Below are 20627 nucleotides of genomic sequence, written 5' to 3' on the forward strand. Positions count from 1 at the left end.
TTATTCTTTTTTTTTTTTTTTTTTTTCTGATATGGAGTCTCACTCTGCTGCCCAGGCTGGGGTGCAGTGGTGGGCTCTCGGCTCACTGCAACCTCCACCTCCCAGGTTAAAACAATTCTCCTGGCTCAGCCTCCCAAGAAGCTGGGACTACAGGTGTGCACCACCACTTCCAGCTAATTTTTTTTTTTTTCGATGGAGTTTCACTCTTGTTACACAGGCTGGAGTGCAATGGCATGATCTCAGCACACCAGCAACCTCCGCCTCCTGGGTTCAAGCGATTCTCCTGCCTCAGCCTCCTGAGCAGTTGGGATTACAGGCGTGAGCCATCACGCCCAGCTAAGTTTTGTATTTTTAGTAGAGAAGGAGTTTCACCATGTTGGTGGTCAGGAGTTTGAGACTCCTGACCTCATGATCCGCCCGCCTCAGTCTCCCAAAATGCTGGGATTATGGGCGTGAGCCACTATGCCCACCTCTACCTCTAATTTTTAATTTTTTTTTTTTTTTTGAGACCGAGTCTCTCTGTGTCACCCAGGCTGGAGTGCAGTGGCGTGATCTCGGCTCACTGCAACCCCCTGGGTTCAAGCAATTCTCCTGCCTCGGCCTCCCTAGTACCTGGGATTATAGGCGTGCGCTACCACGCAGGGCTAATTTTTGTATTAATCTACCTCTAGACCTTCACAGAATGCAGGCTCCTCTCATCCTCCTAACCTAATGGCCTTTCATTAGCTTTACAAAAGCAGCTTAGTTAAACTAGAAATCCTAGCACTTTGGGTGGCCGAGGTAGATGGATCACTTGAGGTCAGGTTTTTGTTTGTTTGTTTGTTTGTTTTGTTTGTTTATTTTGAGGCAGAGTCTTGCTCTGTCGCCCAGGCTGGAGTGCAATGGCAGGATCTTGGCTCCCTGCAACCTCCGCCTCCCGAGTTCAAGTGATTCTCCTGCCTCAGTCTCCTGAATAGTTGGGATTATAGGGGCCCGCCACCACACAGGGCTAATTTTTGTATTTTTAGTAGAGACGGGGTTTCACCTTGTTGGTCAGGCTGATCTCTAACTCGAGGTCAGGAGTTTGAGACCCCCACTCCTGCCATATAATCCTTTCATTTCCCCAAGGCAACCAAGCCTAATTCCACCTAATTAAAAACCTTTGTATGAGTGCTACCTGCTGCCTGAGGATCCCAACCCTGAGGACTCTTGCTCAGCTAGTTGCTCCTGATTCTTCAGATGTAGTGTGAAAATTCCTTTTTTTTGGGGAGGGGGATAGAGTCGCATTCTGTTGCCCAGCCTGGAGTGCAGTGGCACGATCGGCTCACTGCAACCTCCGCTTCCCAGATTCAAGCAATTCTCGTGCCTCGGCCACCGGAATAGCTGGGATTACAGGCATGCGCCACCATGCCCAGCTAATTTTTGTATTTTTAGTAGAGACGGGGTTTGCCATATCGGCGAGGTTGGTCTCGAACTCCTGACCTCAAGTGATCCTTCCACCTCGACCTCCTAAAGTGTTGGGATTCCAGGTGTGAGCCACCGTGCCCGGCATTTTTTTTTTTTTTTTTTTTTTTGAGACAGAGTCTAGCTGGAGTGAAGTGGAGCTATCTCAGCTCACTGCAGCCTCCGCCTCCCAGATTCAAGTGTTTCTCCTGCCTCAGTCTCCTGAATAGCTGGGATTACAGGTGCCTGCCACCATGCCCAGCTAATTTTTGTACTTTTAGTAGAGACGGGGTTTCACATGTTGGCCAGGCTGGTCTCGAACTCCTGACTTCAGGTGATGCACCAGCTTCAGCCTGCCAAAGTGTTGGGATTACAGGCGTGAGCCACCTTGCCCGGTCAGTGTTGGTTATTAAGGTGGTGCAAAAGAAGGCATGTCGGGGCCCTTCCTCCAAATGAGGAGGCACAGAAGCTGGCAAGGGTATGGTATTTTATTGAGTTATTCAACAGCCAGCTTCTAATTGAAACTGGACAAGCAGATGCTGAAGGCCTGGAGCGGGCTAAACGGAAAGCAGAAGTCCATGGTGAATGTGTCTGGGCCCACTCGGCCGAACTGGAGCACCAGATGTTCTTCTGAGAAGTGAATCAGGAACAAAGCCTTAGCCTGACTCTCTCATCTCCCAGCTTCGAGAATTGAGACTTTTTTTTTTTTTTTTTTTTTGAGAGAGAGAGTCTTGCTCTGTTGCCCAGGCTGGAGAGCAGTGGCGCGATCTCGGCTCACTGCAAGCTCTGCCTCCCGGGTTCACACCATTCTCCTGCCTCAGCCTCCTGATTAGCTGGGACTACAGGTGACCACCACTACACCCAGCTAATTTGTTTTGTATTTTTAGTAGAGACGGGGTTTCACCGTGTTAGTCAGGATGGTCTCGATCTCCTGACCTCGTATCCGCCTGCCTCGGCCTCCCAAAGTGCTGGGATTACAGGTGTGAGCTACCGCAACAGGCCGAGAATGGAGACTTTTAAGAGGCTGAGCGGTGCCCTTACTAAGCCAGAAACCCTGAGGGTGTGTAAACTACAATTCCCAATAGGCTTTGCAATAGGGTGGCATCTGCCCTGCCTAGAAAAACGCTCAAGTGATGATGGGAGATGTAGTTCCCTTCCGTTCACACCCTAACCCCCACCCAACCTGGCCTGGCTAAACTGGTTTCCAGGAGCTCACGGTGTTTGGGGTCCACGATTTGGAAGTTCTTCACCGAAGCCCGAGTGACTCGACCATGGAAATTGAGCGTGTAGACACCGTTCTCCTTGTCCCACGACGGGGTTTTGTTGTGCAACAAAAGCAACCCTTGTTTGTCCCCACGTTGGTAACGACTCAGTAGCGACTCCTGTTCCTAGAAGGTAAAGAAGGGGCTGTGGTTTTCTCAGAGGCTTTCGAAACTCCGTCTTGAACAGGGGCGACTCCATCTTGAACAGGGGCTGGGTAAAATGAGGATGAGACCTGCTGGGCTGCGTTCCCAGGAGGTTAGGCATTCTTAGTCACAGGATGAGACAGGAGTTGGACAGGACTGGCATCACAATGTTAGAAATGCTTGTTCCCCGGTGCCGTAAAGAAATAGCACTTGCACATAAATTTAATTTCCTCAGCAAGGCCATTTTTTTACTTTCTGCAGAAAGGGTACACTCACCAGGAGTTTTGCCATGAGAGTACACTGAACAAAGGAGACAGGGTCATTTATAACCTGACGCATCCACCCTACTGCCGTGTCGGGTTTCCACTGGCTGGAACGGGACCTCACGTTCTGTATTTGTCCCAATTGGCTAGCAACTTAGAACTTTTTAAAAGAGGAAAAAGCAGAAGAATACAAAGTAAGGAGGAAGTAACTTGTGGAATGTTGAGAAAGGTAAAAACACCTTCAAATAAGGAAGAGGAACAGGCTATGACCTAATGCTTGCTTGGACCGGTGCAAGCATGCCAGGGCAAATATTTAGGGTAAATTGTGGGAGCTAAAAACATAAAGTACACTGATTTCTTTATTACGGCTAACAGATATTTAAGAATGTTAGCACAGGTCTTTGAATAAATTTTGCTTGTAAGAGAGGTTACTGCCGGGCACGGTGGCTCACGCCTGTAATCCCAGCACTTTGGGAGGCCGAGGCGGGTGAATCATGAGGTCAGGAGATCGAGACCATCCTGACTAACACAGTGAAACCCCGGCTCTACTAAAAATATAAAAAATAAGACGGGCATGGTAGCGGGCACCTGTAGTCCCAGCTACTCAGGAGGCTGAGGCAGGAGAATGGCGTGAGCCGGGGAGGCCGAGCTTGCAGTGAGCTGAGATCGCGCCACTGCACTCCAGCCTGGGCGACAGAGCAAGACTCTGTCTCAAAAAAAAAAAAAAAAAAGAAAGAAAGAGAGAGTCTAAAAGAGGCAGGAACCCTCAGTTCTGGGAATTGCCCACCCCTTTCCCAGAAAATTAATGAATAATCCACCTCGTTTAGCATATAATCAAGAAATAACCATAAAAATAGCCAACCAGCTGGCCTCAAGGCTGCTTTGCCTATGGAGTAGCCATTCTTTTATTTCTTCTCTAATAAACTTGCTTTCACTTGACTCTATGGACTGGCCCCAAATTCTTTCTTGCCTGAGATCCAAGAACCCTCTCTTGGAGTCTGGATCAGACCCCTTTTTGGTAAGTTTGTTAACCTACCACCAACCCTTTTTTCTTCAGATGCAAATGTTTTGAGTCTCTAGTCTTTTACTCCCTGAGACATGGAAGTCTAACAAAGTCCTTCAGGCTTCATGTGACACCTGCAACCCACTGGCCTCCTCTTCCTCCTCTTCTTCTTCCTCCTCTGGGATCTAGGAGGACCGGCCCCAGCCCCTTCTCCACTGACCCAGAGATTCCTGATGTCAGAGACTCACATTTAGTGGCTGGACATTGATTCGCTGGTTCTGGCTGTTGGTTCCTGGGAGAATCACAGTCATTTTCCGAGGCCCCAGGTATCCTAAGACGTTGGGCTCCTGGGGGTATTACATTCCAGTTGGCCTGGTTCCTTCTTCCGACTATCCTACCCCATTCTCTCATCCCCAGGACACTCACATAACACACAGCCCCCAGCTCCCGTCTGATCCGGGCAGTATTCCTGATTAAATGCTCCCGGTCAGGATTCACCCCATTGTCAAAGATGGTGAACTTGGTGCTGAAGACATTGGATCTGCTCCAGGAAGGGAATGGATAGAATAAAAATACTAAGTGTTACTCTTTGAGTAAGTGTCACTCATCGCATCGACTCTTCCTATCAATCCCCTATGTCTAAGACTATGTCCGAATGTCTAAGAATCATGTTCCTGGCTGGGCACAGGGGCTCACACCTGTAATCCCAGCACTCCAGGAGGCAGAGGCAGGAGGATAGCTTGAGCCTGGGCAAAATGGCAAAACTCCTTCTCTACAAAAAATAGAAAAATTAGTCGGGCATGGCAGTTTGTGTCTATGGTCCCAGCTCTCAAGAGGCTGAGGTGGGAAGATCACCTGAGCCCCAGAGGTCAAGCCTCCAATGAGCCGTGATCTTGCCACTGCACTCCAGCCTGGGTGACAGAATGAAACCCTGTCTCTAAATAAATATATAAATAAATAAAAATAAATAATTAAATAAATGAGGCCAGGTACGGTGGCTCACACCTGTAATCCCAGCACTTTGGGAGGCCAAGGTGGGTGGATCATCTGTGGTTGGGAGTTCAAGACCAACCTGACAGACATGGAGAAACCCCGTCTCTACTAAAAATACAAAATTAGCCATGCGTGGTGGTGCATGCCTGTAATCCCAGCTACTCAGGAGGCTGAGGCAGGAGAATTGCTTGAACCCGGGAGGCGGAGGTTGTAGTGAGCCGAGATTACGCCATCGCACTCCAGCCTGGGCAACAAAAGTGAAACTCTGTCTCAATAATAATAATAATAATTAAATAAATGAAACAACCACGTTTCCAGCATCCATGGTCCCAGGCCCCCTCATTTCTTGGGTGAGCCATGTACTTTATGTAGCCTCCCTATTTTATTTAAAGGGCCCTTTAGGAACCCTTTTTTTTTTTTTTTTTTTTTTCTGTTGCCCAAGCTGGAGTGCAGTGGCTCAATCTCAGCTTACCAAGACCTCTGCCCCCTGGGTTCAAGTGATTCTCCTGCATCAGCCTCCCAAGTAGCTGGGATTACAGGTGCACGCCACTATGCCTGGCTAATTTTTGTATTTTTGGTAGAGACGGGGTTTCACCATGTTGGCCAGGCTGGTCTCAAGCTCCTGACCTCAAGTGATCCTCCCGCCTCTTCCTCCCAAAGTGCTGAGATTATAGGCGTGAGCCACCTCGCCACGCCCTCTTCCTTTTTGGATGCAATAATTCACACATTCCAGGCCTCTTTTCCCAGAGAAAGTTAGGAATCCCAGTCCCTTGCCTCTCAAGGAGTCAACTGCCTTAAATGCCAGCCTACGTTCCAAACCCTTCAGTTCTTCTGTTCCCTGAGCAGGTGGAAGGTATGCTCTGTGGCCTGCTGGGAAATGGAGTCCCCCTGTCCCCAAGCTCCCTGCTAACTGCTCCTCACCACATGTCAGAGCTCTACCCACCTGACTTTGCCCACGAAAGAGTCCCCGTCCCGAGATAGGTGTGTAGGATCCAGAGAGATGAGGTAATTAGAAGTTTTGCTCCTTCTTCTCTTTCGCCCAGCCAGGAGGAAGCGCTATGGATGAGAGGAACAGTCCATTAGAATGGACTTCTGGATGCTGGGTGTGGTGGCTCATGCCTGTAATCCCTGCACTTTGGGAGGCTGCGGCAGGCAGATCACTTGAGGACAGGAGTTCGAGACCAGCCTGGCCAACATGGTGAAACCCCGTCTCTACTAAAAATAAAAAAAATTAGCCAGGCGTGGTAGTGCGTGCCTGTAGTCCCAGCTAGTAGGGAGGCTAAGGCAGGAGAATTGCTTGAACCCAGGGGGCAGAGGTTGCAGTGAGCTGAGATCGCACCACTGCACTCCAGCCTGGGCAATAGACTGAGACTCCATCTCAAAACAAAAATAAAAAACAATGAAAAAAAAATGGACTTCTGGAAGCTGGTTAGAGCCAGGGGTCCAAAGACAAGGAAACGTCATGTCCCATGATAGAGGAGCCAGTGATGGCACAACAAGCTTCTCAAGACTTACTGGGAGGCCAGGCACAGTGGCTCATGCCTGTAATCCCAGCACTTTGGGAGGCCCAGGCGGGCAGATCACGAGGTAAGGAGATTGAGACCATCCTGGCTAACACGGTGAAACCCCATCTCTACTAAAAATACAAAAAATTAGCCAGGCGTGGTGGCGGGCGCCTGTAGTCCCAGCTACTCAGAAGGCTGAGACAGGAGAATAGCGTGAACCTGGGAGGCGGAGCTTGCAGTGAGCCGAGATCGCGCCACTGCACTGGGCGACAGAGCAAGACTCCGTCTCAAAAAAAAAAAAAAAAAACTGGGAAATGTGGTTCTCACTGAGGGAAGCCATCAGCTGGGTCCTGAATGGAAGCTTCCTGTCTTAATATCTCCTCCTCATTCCTTCTGCCTATGGGTCCAGAGTTGAAGCTTAGCCCAGGAAGGGTCTGGCTTTGGAGAATGGGGAGCACCCTCACTTGCAATATTGCAGCAGGACTTTGGTAGGCGTTTCACCAAGAAAAATGGGTTTGGTTGGCTCTGAGTAGGGCAAAAAACCTCTTTCTAGGGGGAGAGAGGATACCCCGAGGAGAGGAGACCATACTTGCAGGGTAAAGGCCAGAAAGACTAGATTGAGAGAAGTGGGGCTTGGATCTGGAAAGACAAATTTGTGAGGGGAGGGGCCTGGTTGCTGGAGGCAGGATTTATCTCAGGATTGAGCGAGGCCTGATAGCTTATAGCAAGGAAGGCTCAGTGAGGGACGGTCCAGACTATTTTTTTTTTTTTTTTTTGACACAAGATCTCCACCTCCTGGACTCAAGCCATTTTCCCTCAGCCTCAGCCTCCCAAGTAGCTGGGACTACAGGTGGGCACCACCAGGCCTGGCTAATTTTTTTTTTTTTTGTAGAGACAGGGTTCCACCTTGCTGCCCAAGCTGATCTGGAACTTGTCAGCTCAAATGATCCACCTGCCTTGGCCTCCAAAATGCTGAGATTACAAGCGTGAACCACCGTGCCCGGTCTTTTTTTTTTTTTTTTTTGAGATGGAGTTTCGCTCTTTCGCCCAGGCTGGAGTGCAGTGGTGTGAGATCTCAGCTCATTGCAACCTCCGCCTTCGAGTTTCAAGCATTCTCCTGCCTCAGCCTCCTGAGTAGCTGGGATTACAGGCGCCCACAACCACGCCTGGCTAATTTTTGTATTTTTTAGTAGAGACGATGTTTCGCCTTGTTGGCCAGGCTGGTCTCGAACTCCTGACCTTGTGATCTGCACGCCTCGGCCTCCCAAAGTGCTAGGATTACAAGTGTGAGCCACCGCGCCCAGCCCTTTTTTTTTTTTTTCTTTTTTTTATGCAGAGTCTAACTCTGTCACCCAGGCTGGAGGGCAGTAGCGTGATCACGTCTCACTGCAGCCTTGAACTCCCAGGCTCAAGCAATCCTCTCACCTCAGCCTCCCGAGTAGCTTGGACTACAGGCACATACCACCACGCCTGACCAATTTTGTATTTTTTGTAAAGACGGGGTTTTGCCATGTTGTTCAGGCTGGTCTTTTTTGTGTTTGTTGGTTGGTTTTGTTTTTTGAGTTGGAGTCTTGCTCTGTCGCCTAGGCTGGAGTGCAGTGATGCAATCTCGGCTCACTGCAACCTCCGCCTCCCAGGTTCAAGCGATTCTCTTGTCTCAGCCTCCTGAGTAGCTGGGACTACAGGCGCCTGCCACCACTCCCGGCTAATTTTTGTATTTTTAGTGGAGACGGGGTTTCACCATATTGGTCAGGCTGGTCTTGAACTGCGGACCTCAGGTGATCCACCCGCTTCAGCCTCCCAAAGTGCTGGGATTACAGGCGTGAGCCACTGTGCCCAGCACCAGGCTGGTCTTGACCTAGCTCAGAAAGGAATGGGATTTTGCCTGGGAGGTGGGGGCTTACTCCCAAGGCTGTTGGGCTGGCTTACTGCACCTGCAGGCTGTCAGAGGTCTCCAGGTAGAGGTAGTAGAGAGGGAACAAGGCCTTGTCCACGCCGTGCTTGTCACGGGTGAGGTAGCACTGCATCATGGTGCCCGGGAGCACTGGCCGCAGCACGTAGGCTTCCATGTCCTCCTCCAGCCCAGGGCAGGGGGAGCGGATTGCCAAGGAGGCTTCGTGCCTCATATGGTCGCTGTCCGTGCCACCCTCGCCTTTCAGGGCCTTGGACAACTCTTGGTTGGTTGCTGCTGAGGAGTTCGTCCCTGTAGACTTAGAGTCCTCTCTCTTCTTTTCCAAGTCTTCTTCCTAGCCCAGGCACCAAATTTAAAGTCGAGGGACAACCACCGGCCCAGCCTTGCTTACTACTGATTGGCCATCCCAGCCCTAGGGTCCCGCCCTTGCCCATCCACATTTTCTGCTTATTGGTCAAAAATCTCATTCAGTCCACCCAGTCACGCCCTCCTCTGTTGACTGGCCAGTCTATTCGCTTTCCTCTGCAGCCACACGCATTCCACCTGCTGATTGGAAAATTCCTTTCTGAAAGCAAGGCCCATTCCATTAAAATGGCTGTTAGTTTGATCTAGGTAACATAATACAACCCAGATCTACCCTCAAGAGAAACCATCTACTGCACTTTCACCAACACCAAAGTGAGTGCCAGTTGGCCCTTTTCTTTTATTTTTTAAGACAGAGTTTCGCTCTGTCGCCCAGGCTGGAGTGCAGTGACTCGATCTCGGTTCACCGCAACCTCTGCCTCCCAGGTTCAAGCAATTCTCCTGCCTCAGCCTCCCAAATAGCTAGGATTACAGGCTTTCGCCACCACGCCCAGTTAATTTTTGTATTTTTAGTAGAGACGGGGCTTCACCAAGTTGGCCAAGCTGGTCTGGAACTCCTGGCCTCAGGTGATCTGCCTGCCTCGGCCTTCCAAAGAGCTGGGATTACAGGCGTGAGTCACCGTTCCTGGCCTGCAACTGGCCCTTTTCGATCAGTGTTCTGCCCTTTCTGAAGCTCGCTGTCTTTCCATGGCTGCACCTATTTTTTTTTTTTTTTTTTTTGGACAGTCTCACTCTGTCTCCCGGGCTGGAGTGCAATCTCAGCTCACTGCAACCTCCGCCTCCCAGGTTCAAGTGATTCTCCTGCCTCAGCCTCCTGAGTAGTTGGGATTACTGGCGTGCGCCACCACACCTGGCTAATTTTTGTATTTTACTAGAGACAGGGTTTCACCACGTTGGCCAGGCTGGTCACGAACTCCTGACCTCAAGTGATCTGCCCACCTCAGCCTCCCAAAGTGCTGGGATTACAGGCGTGAGCCACCATACCATAAGCTGTATTTTAATGGCCATGTCCATGTCAAGTCAAATCCTCTGATTTGATGAATGGTACACACACACGCACGCACGCACGCACGCATGCACACACACAAGTCTCTGCCAGCTTAATCGCCACCGGGAAAAAGAGCTTCTGATTGGGCGGCAGAATTTTAGCCCCACCCTCACCAGAGGTCCGAGGCTAGCCCTCTTCTTCCAATATCCTGAGTGACTGTGCATTTTCCTACCTTTTGGAAGGCCAAGTTTTCATATACACAGTCACCATCCATTCCAGGGTTTGGTCCCATATTGGGTGACTTGTGTGCATCTCCGATATCCTGGGAGTCACTCTCACCCTCTGCACGGGTCCCTAATGTGGGGAAAAGCAAGAGAGATCAGATTGTTACTGTGTCTGTGTAGAAAGAAGTAGACATAGGAGACTCCATTTTGTTCTGTACTAAGACAAATTCTTCTGCCTTGGGATGCTGTTAATCTATAACCTTACCCCCAACCCCGTGCTCTCTGAAACATGTGCTGTGTCCACTCAGGGTTAAATGGATTAAGGGCGGTGCAAGATGTGCTTTGTTAAACAGATGCTTGAAGGCAGCATGCTCCTAAAGAGTCATCACCACTCCCTAATCTCAAGTACCCAGGGACACAAACACCGCGGAAGGGCGCAGAGACCTCTGCCTAGGAAAGCCAGGTATTGTCCAAGGTTTCTCCCCATGTGATAGTCTGAAATATGGCCTCGTGGGAAGGGAAAGACCTGACCGTCCCCCAGCCCGACACCCGTAAAGGGTCTGTGCTGAGGAGGATTAGTATAAGAGGAAGGCATGCCTCTTGCAGTTGAGACAAGAGGAAGGCATCTGTCTCCTGCCCGTCCCTGGGCAATGGAATGTCTCGGTATAAAACCCGATTGTACGTTCTATCTACTGAGATAGGGAAAAACCACCTTAGGGCTGGAGGTGGGACATGCGAGCAGCAATACTGCTTTGTAAAGCATTGAGATGTTTATGTGTATGCATATCTAAAAGCACAGCACTTGATTCTTTACCTTGTCTATGATGCAAAGACCTTTGTTCACGTGTTTGTCTGCTGACCCTCTCCCCACTATTGTCTTGTGACCCTGACACATCCCCCTCTCGGAGAAACACCCACAAATGATCAATAAATACTAAGGGAACTCAGAGGCTGGCGGGATCCTCCATATGCTGAACGCTGGTTCCCTGGGTCCCCTTATTTCTTTCTCTATACTTTGTCTCTGTGTCTTTTTCTTTTCCAAGTCTCTCGTTCCACCCAACGAACCCACAGGTGTGGAGGGGTAACCCACCCCTTCACCTAAAGGATGAAAGAAGCCTGGACTAAGCTCAGGACAGCTGGATGATCCCAGGAGTGTGGGACACCATCATCAGTGCTAGCCAGAGAAGGCCAGAACTCCTGGGTTCTCAGTCCCTACTCATGACTCAGCGCCCTCACTTGCAACAACCTCCTCCTCCTCCAGGTGCGCGGAAGTCTACAAGGGCCAGAGTTTCTGATTACCCTGGATCTAAGGACAGGGAGGGGTTAGGGTCTTTCCTTTTCCTTATCTCAGACAAAGCATCACAGAGACTGAAGATGGGGGGATGGAGTTTGGGGTGATAATAATTCTGTCATTGAAATCATTGGCCATCTCATGAAAATAAAAGGAAACATCACCACAATGGAATATTATAAGGGAATAAAAAGGAATGATGTACTGATAATACTACCACACGGATGAACCTTAAAATTTTATGGCCGGGCACGGTGGCTCACGCCTGTAATCCCAGCACTTTGGGAGGCCGAGGCGGGCGGATCACGAGGTCAGGAGATCGAGACCATCCTGGCAAACACGGTGAAACCCCGTCTCTACTAAAAATACAAAAACAAAACAAAAAAAATTAGCCGGGTGTGGTGGCCGGCACCTGTAGTCCCAGCTACTTGGGAGGCTGAGGCAGGAGAATGGTGTGAACCCGGGAGGCGGAGCTTGCAGTGAGCCGAGATTGTGCCACTGCACTCCAGCCTGGGCAACAGGGTGAGACTCCGTCTCAAAAAAAAAAAAAAAAAATGTTAGGTGGGCCAGGGGCGGTGGCTCATGCCTGTAATCCCAGCACTTTGGGAGGCGGAGGTGGGCGGATCACGAGGTCAGTAGTTCAAAATCAGCCTGGCCAACATAGTGAAACCGGTCTCTACTAAAAATACAAAAATCAGCAGGGCATGGCAGCACGCACCTGCAGTTCCAGCTACTCAGGAGGCTGAGGCAGGAGAATCGCTTAAACCCAGCAGGCAGAGGTTGCAGTGAGCCGAGATCGTGCCACTGCACTCCAGCCTGAAGGGGGCCTGCCCCTCCACACCCGTGGGTATTTCTCGCAAGGTGGAGACGAGAGGCTGAGAGAAGAAAGAAGACACAGAGACAAAGTATAGAGGAAGAAAAGTGGGCCCAGGGGACCGGTGCTCAGCAAGTGAGGACCTGCACCAGCGCTGGTCTCTGAGTTCCCTCAGTATTTATTGATCACTATCTTTACTATCTTGGTGAGGGGAATTTGGTGTGACTATAGGGTGATGGTGGGGAGACGGTCAGCAGGAAAATATGTGAACAAAAGACTCTGTGTCATAAATAAGTTTAAGGAAAGGTGCTGTGCCTGGATGTGCACATAGGCTGGATTTATGTTTAACTTTACATAAACATCCCAGTGCAGTAAAGAGCAGTATTGCCGCCATGATGTCTCGCCTCCAGCCATAAGGCGGTTTTCTCCTATCTCAGAATAGAATGTATGGTCGATTTTACACTGAGTCATTCCATTTCCAGATCCGTGCAGGAGACAGATGCCTCCTTCTTATCTTAACCGCATAGAGGCCTTTCTCTCTCACTAATCCTCCTCAGCACAGACCCTTTACGGGTGTCGGGCTGGGGGACCGTCAGGTCTTTCCCTTCCCACGAGGCCATATCTCAGGCTGTCTCAGTCGGGGAAATCCTGGACAATGCCCAGGCTTCCTTGGGCAGGGGTCCCTGCAGCCTTCCACAGTGTGTTATGTTTCTGGTTAATAGAGAATGGAGAATGGCAATGACTCACAAAGCATACTGCCTGCAAAACCATTTTTACCAAAGCACATCCTGACCAGCCCTAAATCCCTTAAACCTTGAGTCAATACAACACATGTTTCTGTGAGCACAGGGTTGGGACAAGAGTTGCAGATTTACAGCATCTCAAAGCAGAACAGTTTTTCTTTTTTTTTTTTTTTTGGGACGGAGTCTTGCTCTGTCACCCAGGCTGGAGTGCAGTGGCGCGATCTCAGCTCACTGCAAGCTCTGCCTCCCGGGTTCACGCCGTTTTACTGCCTCAGCCTCCCGAATAGCTGGGACTACAGGCGCCCACCACCGCGACCAGCTAATTTTTTGTATTTTCAGTAAACGTGGGGTTTCACTGTGGTCTCGATCTCCTGACCTCGTGATCCGCCCGCCTCGGCCTCCCAAAGTGCTGGGATTACAGGTGTGAGCCACCGCGCCCAGCCAGCAGAACAGTTTTTCTTAGTACAGATCAAAATGGAGTTTCTTATGTCTTCCTTTTTCTACATAGACAAAGTAACGATCTGATCTCTTTCTTTTCCCCACACAGCCTAGGTGACAGAGTGAGACTCCGTCTCAAAAAAAAAAAAAAAAAATCGTTAGGTGAATGAGGTGAATGAAGACACACGGTGGCTCACACCCGTAATCCCAGCACTTTGGGAAGCCAAGGTGAGAGGATCACTTGAGCCCAGGAGTTCAAGACCAGCCTAGGCAACATAGTGACACACCATCTCAAAGCAAAAGAGGCCAGGTGCATTAGCTCACGCCTGTAATCCCAGCACTTTGGGAGACCGAGGCAGGCAGATCACAAGTTCAGGAGTTTGAGACCAGCTGTGCCAACATGGTGAAACCCTGTCTCTACTAAAAAAACACAAAAAATTAGCCGAGCATGGTGGCACGCGCCTGTAACCCCAGCTACTCGGGAGGCTGAGGCAGGAGAATCGCTTGAACCCAGAAGGCAGAGGTTGCAGCGAGTTGAGATCGCGCCATTGCATTCCAGCCTGGGAGACAGAGCAAGACTCTGTCTCAAGAAAAAAAAAAAAAGGAATTGAAGAAAGAAGCCACATACAAAAGACCACATATGTATATGATTCCATTTGTGTGAAATGTACAGAATAGCCAAATCTAAGAAGACAATGGAGGTTGGTGGTTGCCAAGGGCTAGGGTAAATGGAAAAGGGGTGACTGCTAATTGATGCACTATTTCTTTCTTTGTTTTTTTTTTCCTTGAGACAAAGTCTCGCTCTTTCACCCTGGCTGGAATGCAGTGGCCTGATCTCAGTTTACTGCAACCTCTGTCTCCTGGGTTCAAGCAATTCTTCCACCTCAGCCTCCCCAGCAGCTAGGATTACAGGTGCATGCCACCACGCCCAGCTAATTTTTGTATTTTTAGTAGAGACTGGGTTTCACCATGTTGGCCAGACTGGTCTTGAACTCCTGACCTCAGGTGATCCACCCACCTTTGCCTCCCAAAGTGCTGGGATTACAGGCGTGAGCCACCGCGCCCAGCCATGATGCAGGATCTCTATCTGGGGTGATACAAATGTTCTAAAATTGATTGTGGTGACGGTTGCAGAATTATGTAAATATAGTTAGCTTCTCGTATCCTACAGGCTCCACATCCCCACTGCTGACCCAAAATATTCAGGAAAGAAATTGAAAAACAACAAGACGACAATAAATAACAGAACCAATTTTTTTTTTCTTTGAGACAGAGTATTGCTCTGTCACCCAGGCTGGAGTACAGTGGCATGATCTCGGCTCACTGCAACCTCGGCCTCCTGGGTTCAAGCGACTCTCTTGCCTTGGCCTCCGGAGTATCTGGGATTACAAGCCTGCACCCCCTTGCCTGGCTAATTTTTGTATTTTTAGTAGAGACATGGTTTCGTCACGTTGGCCAGGCTGGTCTCAAATTCCTGGACTCAAGTGACCAACCAGCCTCAGCCTCCCAAAGTGCTGGAATTACAGGCACTTTATTTTTAAAAATTTTTTTAAATAAAATATAACAGCTATTTACGGGCCAGGCATGATGGTTTATGCCTGTAATCCCAGCACTTTGGGAGGCTGAGGTGGGTGGATCATGAGGTCAGGAGTTTAAGACCAGTCCGGCCAGCATGGTGAAACCCCATCTTTACTAAAAATACAAAAATTAGCTGGGCGTGGTGGTGCGCACCTGTAGTCCCAGCTACTTGGGAGGCTGAGGCAGGAGAATAGCTTGAACCTAGGAGGCGGAGGTTGCAGTGAGCCAAGATCACGCCACTGCACTCCAGCCTAGGCGACAGAGTGAGACTCCCTCCCAACAACAACAGCAACAAATATTTACATTGCATTTATACTGTATTAGGTATTATAAGTTATCTAGAGATGACTTACAGTATATGGGGGGATGTTCATAGTTTATATGCAAATTTTACACCATTTTATATAAGGGACTTTGGCGTCTGCGGATCTTGGTATCTGTGGGGTTCCTGGAACACATCACTTGCAGATACCGAGGGGCGACCGTTGTACTGGAAACCATGGAATTGTGAACTTTAAATGGGTGACTTGTATGGTTTGTGAATTATACTTCAGTGAAGCTGCTACCTAAGAAAGGGGAAGATTTGCTGCATGAACCAGGAGATCCCAGGTTTCACCCCAATGTCCCCTAAATTACCAGGTCGTTGGTGGGCTTGCCAACCCTTGCGTCGGATTCTCGGAGACTGTTTAAAAGGTGGGGGAGACACGGAACCATTCTCCACGGAGACTTCCTCCAATTCTGCATCGGAATTGTCTGGGAGCCAGGATAAGAAAGGGGACTGGAGACCGAGATTCCTGAACACTGAGGAAGGAAGGAGGGGAGAGTTGGATTTCTGGATGCTGCAGGAGGAGGCGGCTCAGGACCTGAACTCCTTGGTGTGAGGAAGGAGTGGGTGCGGTCCTGAGCTCCTGAGTATTTTGGACAGATGGATTGAGGCACCAGACTCCTGGGTTTTAGTGGGGACGGAGTTCTGGGGTCTAGGAGGTCGATGGACTCGCAAATACCTGCTTCTGTCCGCGGTGTCGGGAGGCCGCGCTCGCCCCTGCCGTCTCCATCACAGCTCACGGTGCCCAGGGCACTGTGGATGCCAGAGAGCAGATGTGCCTCTGACACTTTCTTCCGGAGGAAAGGGTTCCCAAGGCCTGGGAGAAGGTGCAGCGAGCCCATGAAAACGATCTACAAATTCCGGTCCTCAACCAAAATCCACCCCGTCACTGGGCTCCCAAATATCACCCCCGCCGGGCGCCGTGGCTCACGCCTGTAATCCCAGCACTTTGGGGGGCCGAGGCAGGCGGATCACCTGAGGTCGGGAGTTCGAGACCAGCCTGACCAACATGGAGAAACACCGTCTCTACTAAAAACACAAAATTAGCCGGGCTTGGTGGCGCATGCCTGTAATCACAGCTACTCGGGAGGCTGAGGCAGGAGAATCGCTTGAACCCGGGAGACGGAGGTTGCGGTGAGCCGAGATCCCGCCATTGTACTCCAGCTTTGGCAACAAGAGCTAAACTCCGTCTCAAAAAAGAAAAAAAAAATCACCCTGTTTCGCGGACCACCCAAACCTTGAGACCCAGGTCCCAAACTGCATCCTAAGCCTCAAACAAGCACAGCCCTGCCGCTGGATTGTTGCGGGCTCCGCACGTAAAGAATCTCGCGCCAGGCTCTCGTAATGAGACCACGCCCCGCCCCGGACCCCTAGACCCCGTCTCCGCAATCCCGGGTTTGGGGTGGGGGTCCCGGCTTTCCCAGGCTCCACCACCGAGCTCTGCCAAGCCCAATCATCACATTCTCTTGCCCCTTTCCCCTGCTAGTTGTACCATGCCCCGCCCCTGCGCTCTGTAGCCCCGCCCCGAACCCCTCCCTCACAGGTCCTGCCGCGGGGGGCCCCCACAAGCCTCTCCCCTGGGCGCCCACAGGCCCTGTTCTAAAGCTCTCCTGGGCCAAGGCCCGCCCCCATCCACTGCCAAGTCCCCACCCTAAGGCTCCACCCCTTCATCCACTAGGCCCCGCCCACAGACTCCCACAGGCCCCTCCCCTCCAGGCGAACGCCCCCAGGGGCCTTTGGTCACCTCTGTCACCTAAAAGGCGCTCCTCCCGCAGACAAGAGCGCCAAAGCCACGGGGAAGCGTCAGGATTGGCCTGAACCATGAGGAGCTCCTGGCGCTTCTGTCGCTGCTTCTTTTCAAACAGCCGCCGCTGGGGAAATGGGAGAGGTGGGTGTCCGGGACAGGAACCAGATGGGAAGACAGAAGTGAGGTGGGGCCTGGGGCAAGGGCTCGCATCGGCGCGAGAGTTCGTGAACCCCTTCCTCCACTGGGGCCCAAATGTCCAGGCCCTCAGTTCTTCAGCAGCTCCTCCCTCATTCCACCGTTGGACTCAGATCCAAGAGTCCTGACACCCTGTCCTCTCATCCCCCAGGACCCAGGAGTCCTGCCTTCTAGAAGCCTTGTTCCTTAGAAATTCATCACAAGGGTTTGTTTGCTTCTTTAGAACCCCCAATTCCTATTTTCTTTTCTTTTTCCTTTCTTTCTTTTTTTTTTTTTTTTCTTTTTGAGACAGAGTCTGGCTCTATCGCCCAGGCTGGAGTGCAGTACCACGATCTCCGCTCACTGCAGCCTCCGCCTCCCGGATTCAAACGATTCTCCCGCCTCAGCCTCCCCAGTAGCTGGGATTACAGGCGCCTGCCACCACACCTGGCCAATTTTTTGTGTGTTAGTAGAGACGGGGTTTCGCCGTGTTGGCCAGGCTTGTCTTGAACTCCTGACCTCAAGTGATCCGCCCACCTCAGCATCCCAAAGTGCTGTGATTACAGCCGTGAGCTGCCCTGCCCGGCCCCAAATTCCTATTTTCTCATTTCTCAGTGGGAAAACTCAAGAATGAGAGACAGCCAACACGGGCCGGGAGTCCTAGAGCAAGACCTGGTGGAGAGGCCCCTGGGGAGGCACAGAAGGCGGAAGAGTTGGAGTGGTGAGATTCCTGGGCACAATACCTGCTGTTCCAGCTTCTGCAGCCTCATAGCAGCGAGCTCATGCCCCAGGATGCTGAGAGAGACACAGGCCCATGGTGACAGTGCACAGGGAACCTCGGTTGCCCAAGAGAGTCCCTCCTTCCCCCATCCTGCCCCTATCTCAGCTTGGGTTCTGGGCACCTGTGAGGTCACAGAAAGTGCAGAACCTGAGCCTGCTCCACCAGTTATAGGGCCCTTTCTCCTGGCACTGGCCCACAGAAGCCGGGACCCAGAGATCCCAGGTCCCTCCTGTCTCAGGATTCAGGAGTCTGGGGCCCCCAACCCCTTCTCTTTCAGACCCAGAAGTCTGCACCCTAGCCCCATCCCTTCAGGACACAGGAGTCCAGGTCCCCAAGCCCCTTCCTGCAAGGCCGATGGTGCTGAACCTGCAAACATGGTTATGAAGCCAGAGCCGAGTGCACGGGGTCCCCAGCCCTTTCCACCTCCACCCCTACCCATCTGTTTCCCTACTCACTCTCTCATCAATGTGTCATTATCCTGAGACATTCTGCAGAAGCAAGAATGAGGAGTCAGGATCAGAACCAACATCCCAATGGATCCTGCCCACCAGCACCTAATCTTTAGCCTTATTTATTTATTTATTTATTTAGAGACAGCTGAGCCTCGCTCTGTCGCCCAGGCTGCAGTGCAGTGGCGCCATCTCGGCCACTGCAACCTCCACCTCCTGGGTTCAAGCGATTCTCCTGCCTCAGCCTCCCGAGTAGCTGGGACTACAGGCGTCCGCTATTATGCCTAATTTTTTTGTATTTTAGTAGATACCGGTTTTCACTATGTTGGCCAGGCTGGTGTCAGACTCCTGACCTCAGGTGATCTGCCCGCCTTGGCCTTCCAAAGTGCTAGGATTACAGGCATGAGCCACAGTGCCCGGCCTGATCCTTACCTTTAAATTTGCTTCCGGACCCAGGCAGCCCGAATCCCAGCACCCACTCCTGTCAGGATCTAGTAGCCTGTTTCCAGCTTCCCACAGGGGTCTGCAAGTCCGCTTCTCTCTCCCCCAAATATCTAATTCTCCAGCACCCAGGCATCAGAACTCAGGACTGTGCACTTCAAACACCCAGCCCCCAGCGGCCTAGAACTCCACTGCCCACCTGCCTGGGATCCGGGAGACTTGTTCTCCTCACCAGGTGCCTGGAGAGGCTGCTCACATTGATGCCTCGGTACCTTGCCTCTCTGGCCAATCTCTAAACATACCTGATCCTCTCTTTGGAAGCTGGGGACCTAATCTCGGGATATCTATGAAATAGGGAGGAGAAGAAAGACGGCTCAGAGGGAGGGAGGATTCCCCCTGGGACCTGACCTGGTCCACTCCCTTCTGACCTTCCACTCTCCACTTCCAACAAAGTAACGAACTCGGTCACTGATGCAGCCAGGCAACCCTGCTCCGGGGGTTCTGAACACGAATGACGTGTGGGGGTTCCTTAAAGAGACCAGAGACCGGCCCGGCGCGGTGGCTCACGCCTGTAATCCCAGCACTTTGGGAGGCCGAGGCGGGCGGATCACGGGGTCAGGAGATCTAGACCATCCTGGCTAACATGGTGAAACCCCGTCTCTACTAAAAAAAAAATATATATATACAAAAAAATTAGCCGGGCGTTGTGGCGGGCGGGCGCCTGTAGTCCCAGCTACTCGGGAGGCTGAGGCAGGAGAATGGCGTGAACCCGGGAGGCGGAGCTTGCAGTGAGCTGAGATCGCGCCACTGCACTCCAGCCTGTGTGACAGAGGTAGACACCGTCTCAAAAAAAAAAAAAAAGAGAGAGAGAGAGACCGGAGACCTCGCGGCCTCACTGTACACATCTCGCTTACAAGAAACTTAAAAGAGGCGGGGCGCAGTGGCTCACGCCTGTAATCCCAGCACTTTGGGAGGCGGAGACGGGGAGGCAAGATTGCTTGAGTCCTGGAGATCCAGATCCAGACCAGCAACACAGAGATTTTTTTTTTTTTTGAGACGTAGTCTCACTCTGTCGCCCAGGCTGGAGTGCAGTGGCGCGATCTCGGCTCACTGCAACCTCCGCCTCCCGGGTTTAAGAGATTGTCCTGCCTCAGCCTCCTGAGTAGCTGGGATTACAGGCATGCGCAACCACGCCTGGCTAATTTGTATTTTTAGTGGAGGCGAGGTTTCTCCATGTTGGCCAGGCTGGTCTCAAACCCTTGACCTCAGGTGATCTGCCTGCCTCAGCCTCCCAAAGTGCTGGGATTACAGGAGTGAACCCCCAAGCCCGGCTTGACATCCGTCTCTTTAAAAAACAACAACAACAAAGTGTGAGAAGTGTGAAAGACAGAACGTTAAAAAAAAAAAAAAAGGCTAAAAAAGAATTAAAGATTTAAATATTTGTATTAAAAATTAAAAATATATACATTAGCCAGGCATGGTAGTGTGGCCTGTGGTCCCATCTACTTGGGAGGCTGACGCGGGAGGATTGCTTGGGCCTGGGAGGTAGAGGCTGCAGTGAGAAGTGATTGCGCCACTGCACTCCAGCCTGGGTGACAAAGCAAACCCTGTCTGGAATAATAATAATAAGAAGAAAGAAACTCATAAGAAAGGCTATGCAATTGCTACCGCGCTATAACTTCCAGGCACTTCGTGGGGCGAAAATAAATGGGAAAACTACAGCTCCCATGAGGCGAAGGGGCCACGATGCCCGCGGAAGTTATTTTT

The 20627-nt window shown here is 51.1% G+C and overlaps 1 protein-coding gene across 6 annotated transcripts; it reads right to left on the reverse strand.

Annotated features, from left to right (window-relative positions):
- TULP2 (TUB like protein 2) lies at positions 1-20561 on the reverse strand. Of its 6 annotated transcripts, none has more exons than XM_055103533.2 (14): positions 19289-20561; positions 19060-19204; positions 18426-18458; positions 17933-17984; positions 17013-17139; positions 15948-16085; positions 15580-15744; positions 10088-10209; positions 8527-8838; positions 6031-6143; positions 4521-4635; positions 4343-4441; positions 2639-2810; positions 1-2052 (listed from the first exon to the last, which is right to left on the reverse strand). In XM_055103533.2, the coding sequence occupies exons 3-14, from the start codon at positions 18455-18457 to the stop codon at positions 1937-1939; spliced, it is 1563 nt and encodes a 520-aa protein (XP_054959508.1). In that variant the 5' UTR covers position 18458; positions 19060-19204; positions 19289-20561; the 3' UTR covers positions 1-1936. The 6 variants fall into 6 exon arrangements, with proteins under 6 accessions (XP_054959508.1, XP_054959507.1, XP_054959509.1 ...); XM_055103532.2 differs by having other exon boundaries at positions 19163-19204; positions 19289-20552; XM_055103534.2 differs by having other exon boundaries at positions 17022-17139; positions 19163-20561.
- Positions 20562-20627: the final 66 nt, after the last annotated feature.

This window comes from Pan paniscus, chromosome 20 (assembly GCF_029289425.2).
Source record: "Pan paniscus chromosome 20, NHGRI_mPanPan1-v2.0_pri, whole genome shotgun sequence".
In the NCBI taxonomy this organism is placed as follows: domain Eukaryota; kingdom Metazoa; phylum Chordata; class Mammalia; order Primates; family Hominidae; genus Pan; species Pan paniscus.

What these genes read in the sequence shown, in the direction of transcription:
- TULP2 (XM_055103529.2), bottom strand. Translation starts at nt 18,457, where the DNA reads ATGTCTCAGGATAATGACACATTGATGAGAGA. An exon ending in GCGCCTTTTAGGTGACAGAG is followed by an intron (nt 16,086 to 17,012) that starts GTGACCAAAGGC and finishes ACCTTCTCCCAG; the next exon opens with GCCTTGGGAACCCTTTCCTC. An exon ending in AACCAGTTTAGCCAGGCCAG is followed by an intron (nt 2,053 to 2,605) that starts GTTGGGTGGGGG and finishes TTCACTTCTCAG; the next exon opens with AAGAACATCTGGTGCTCCAG.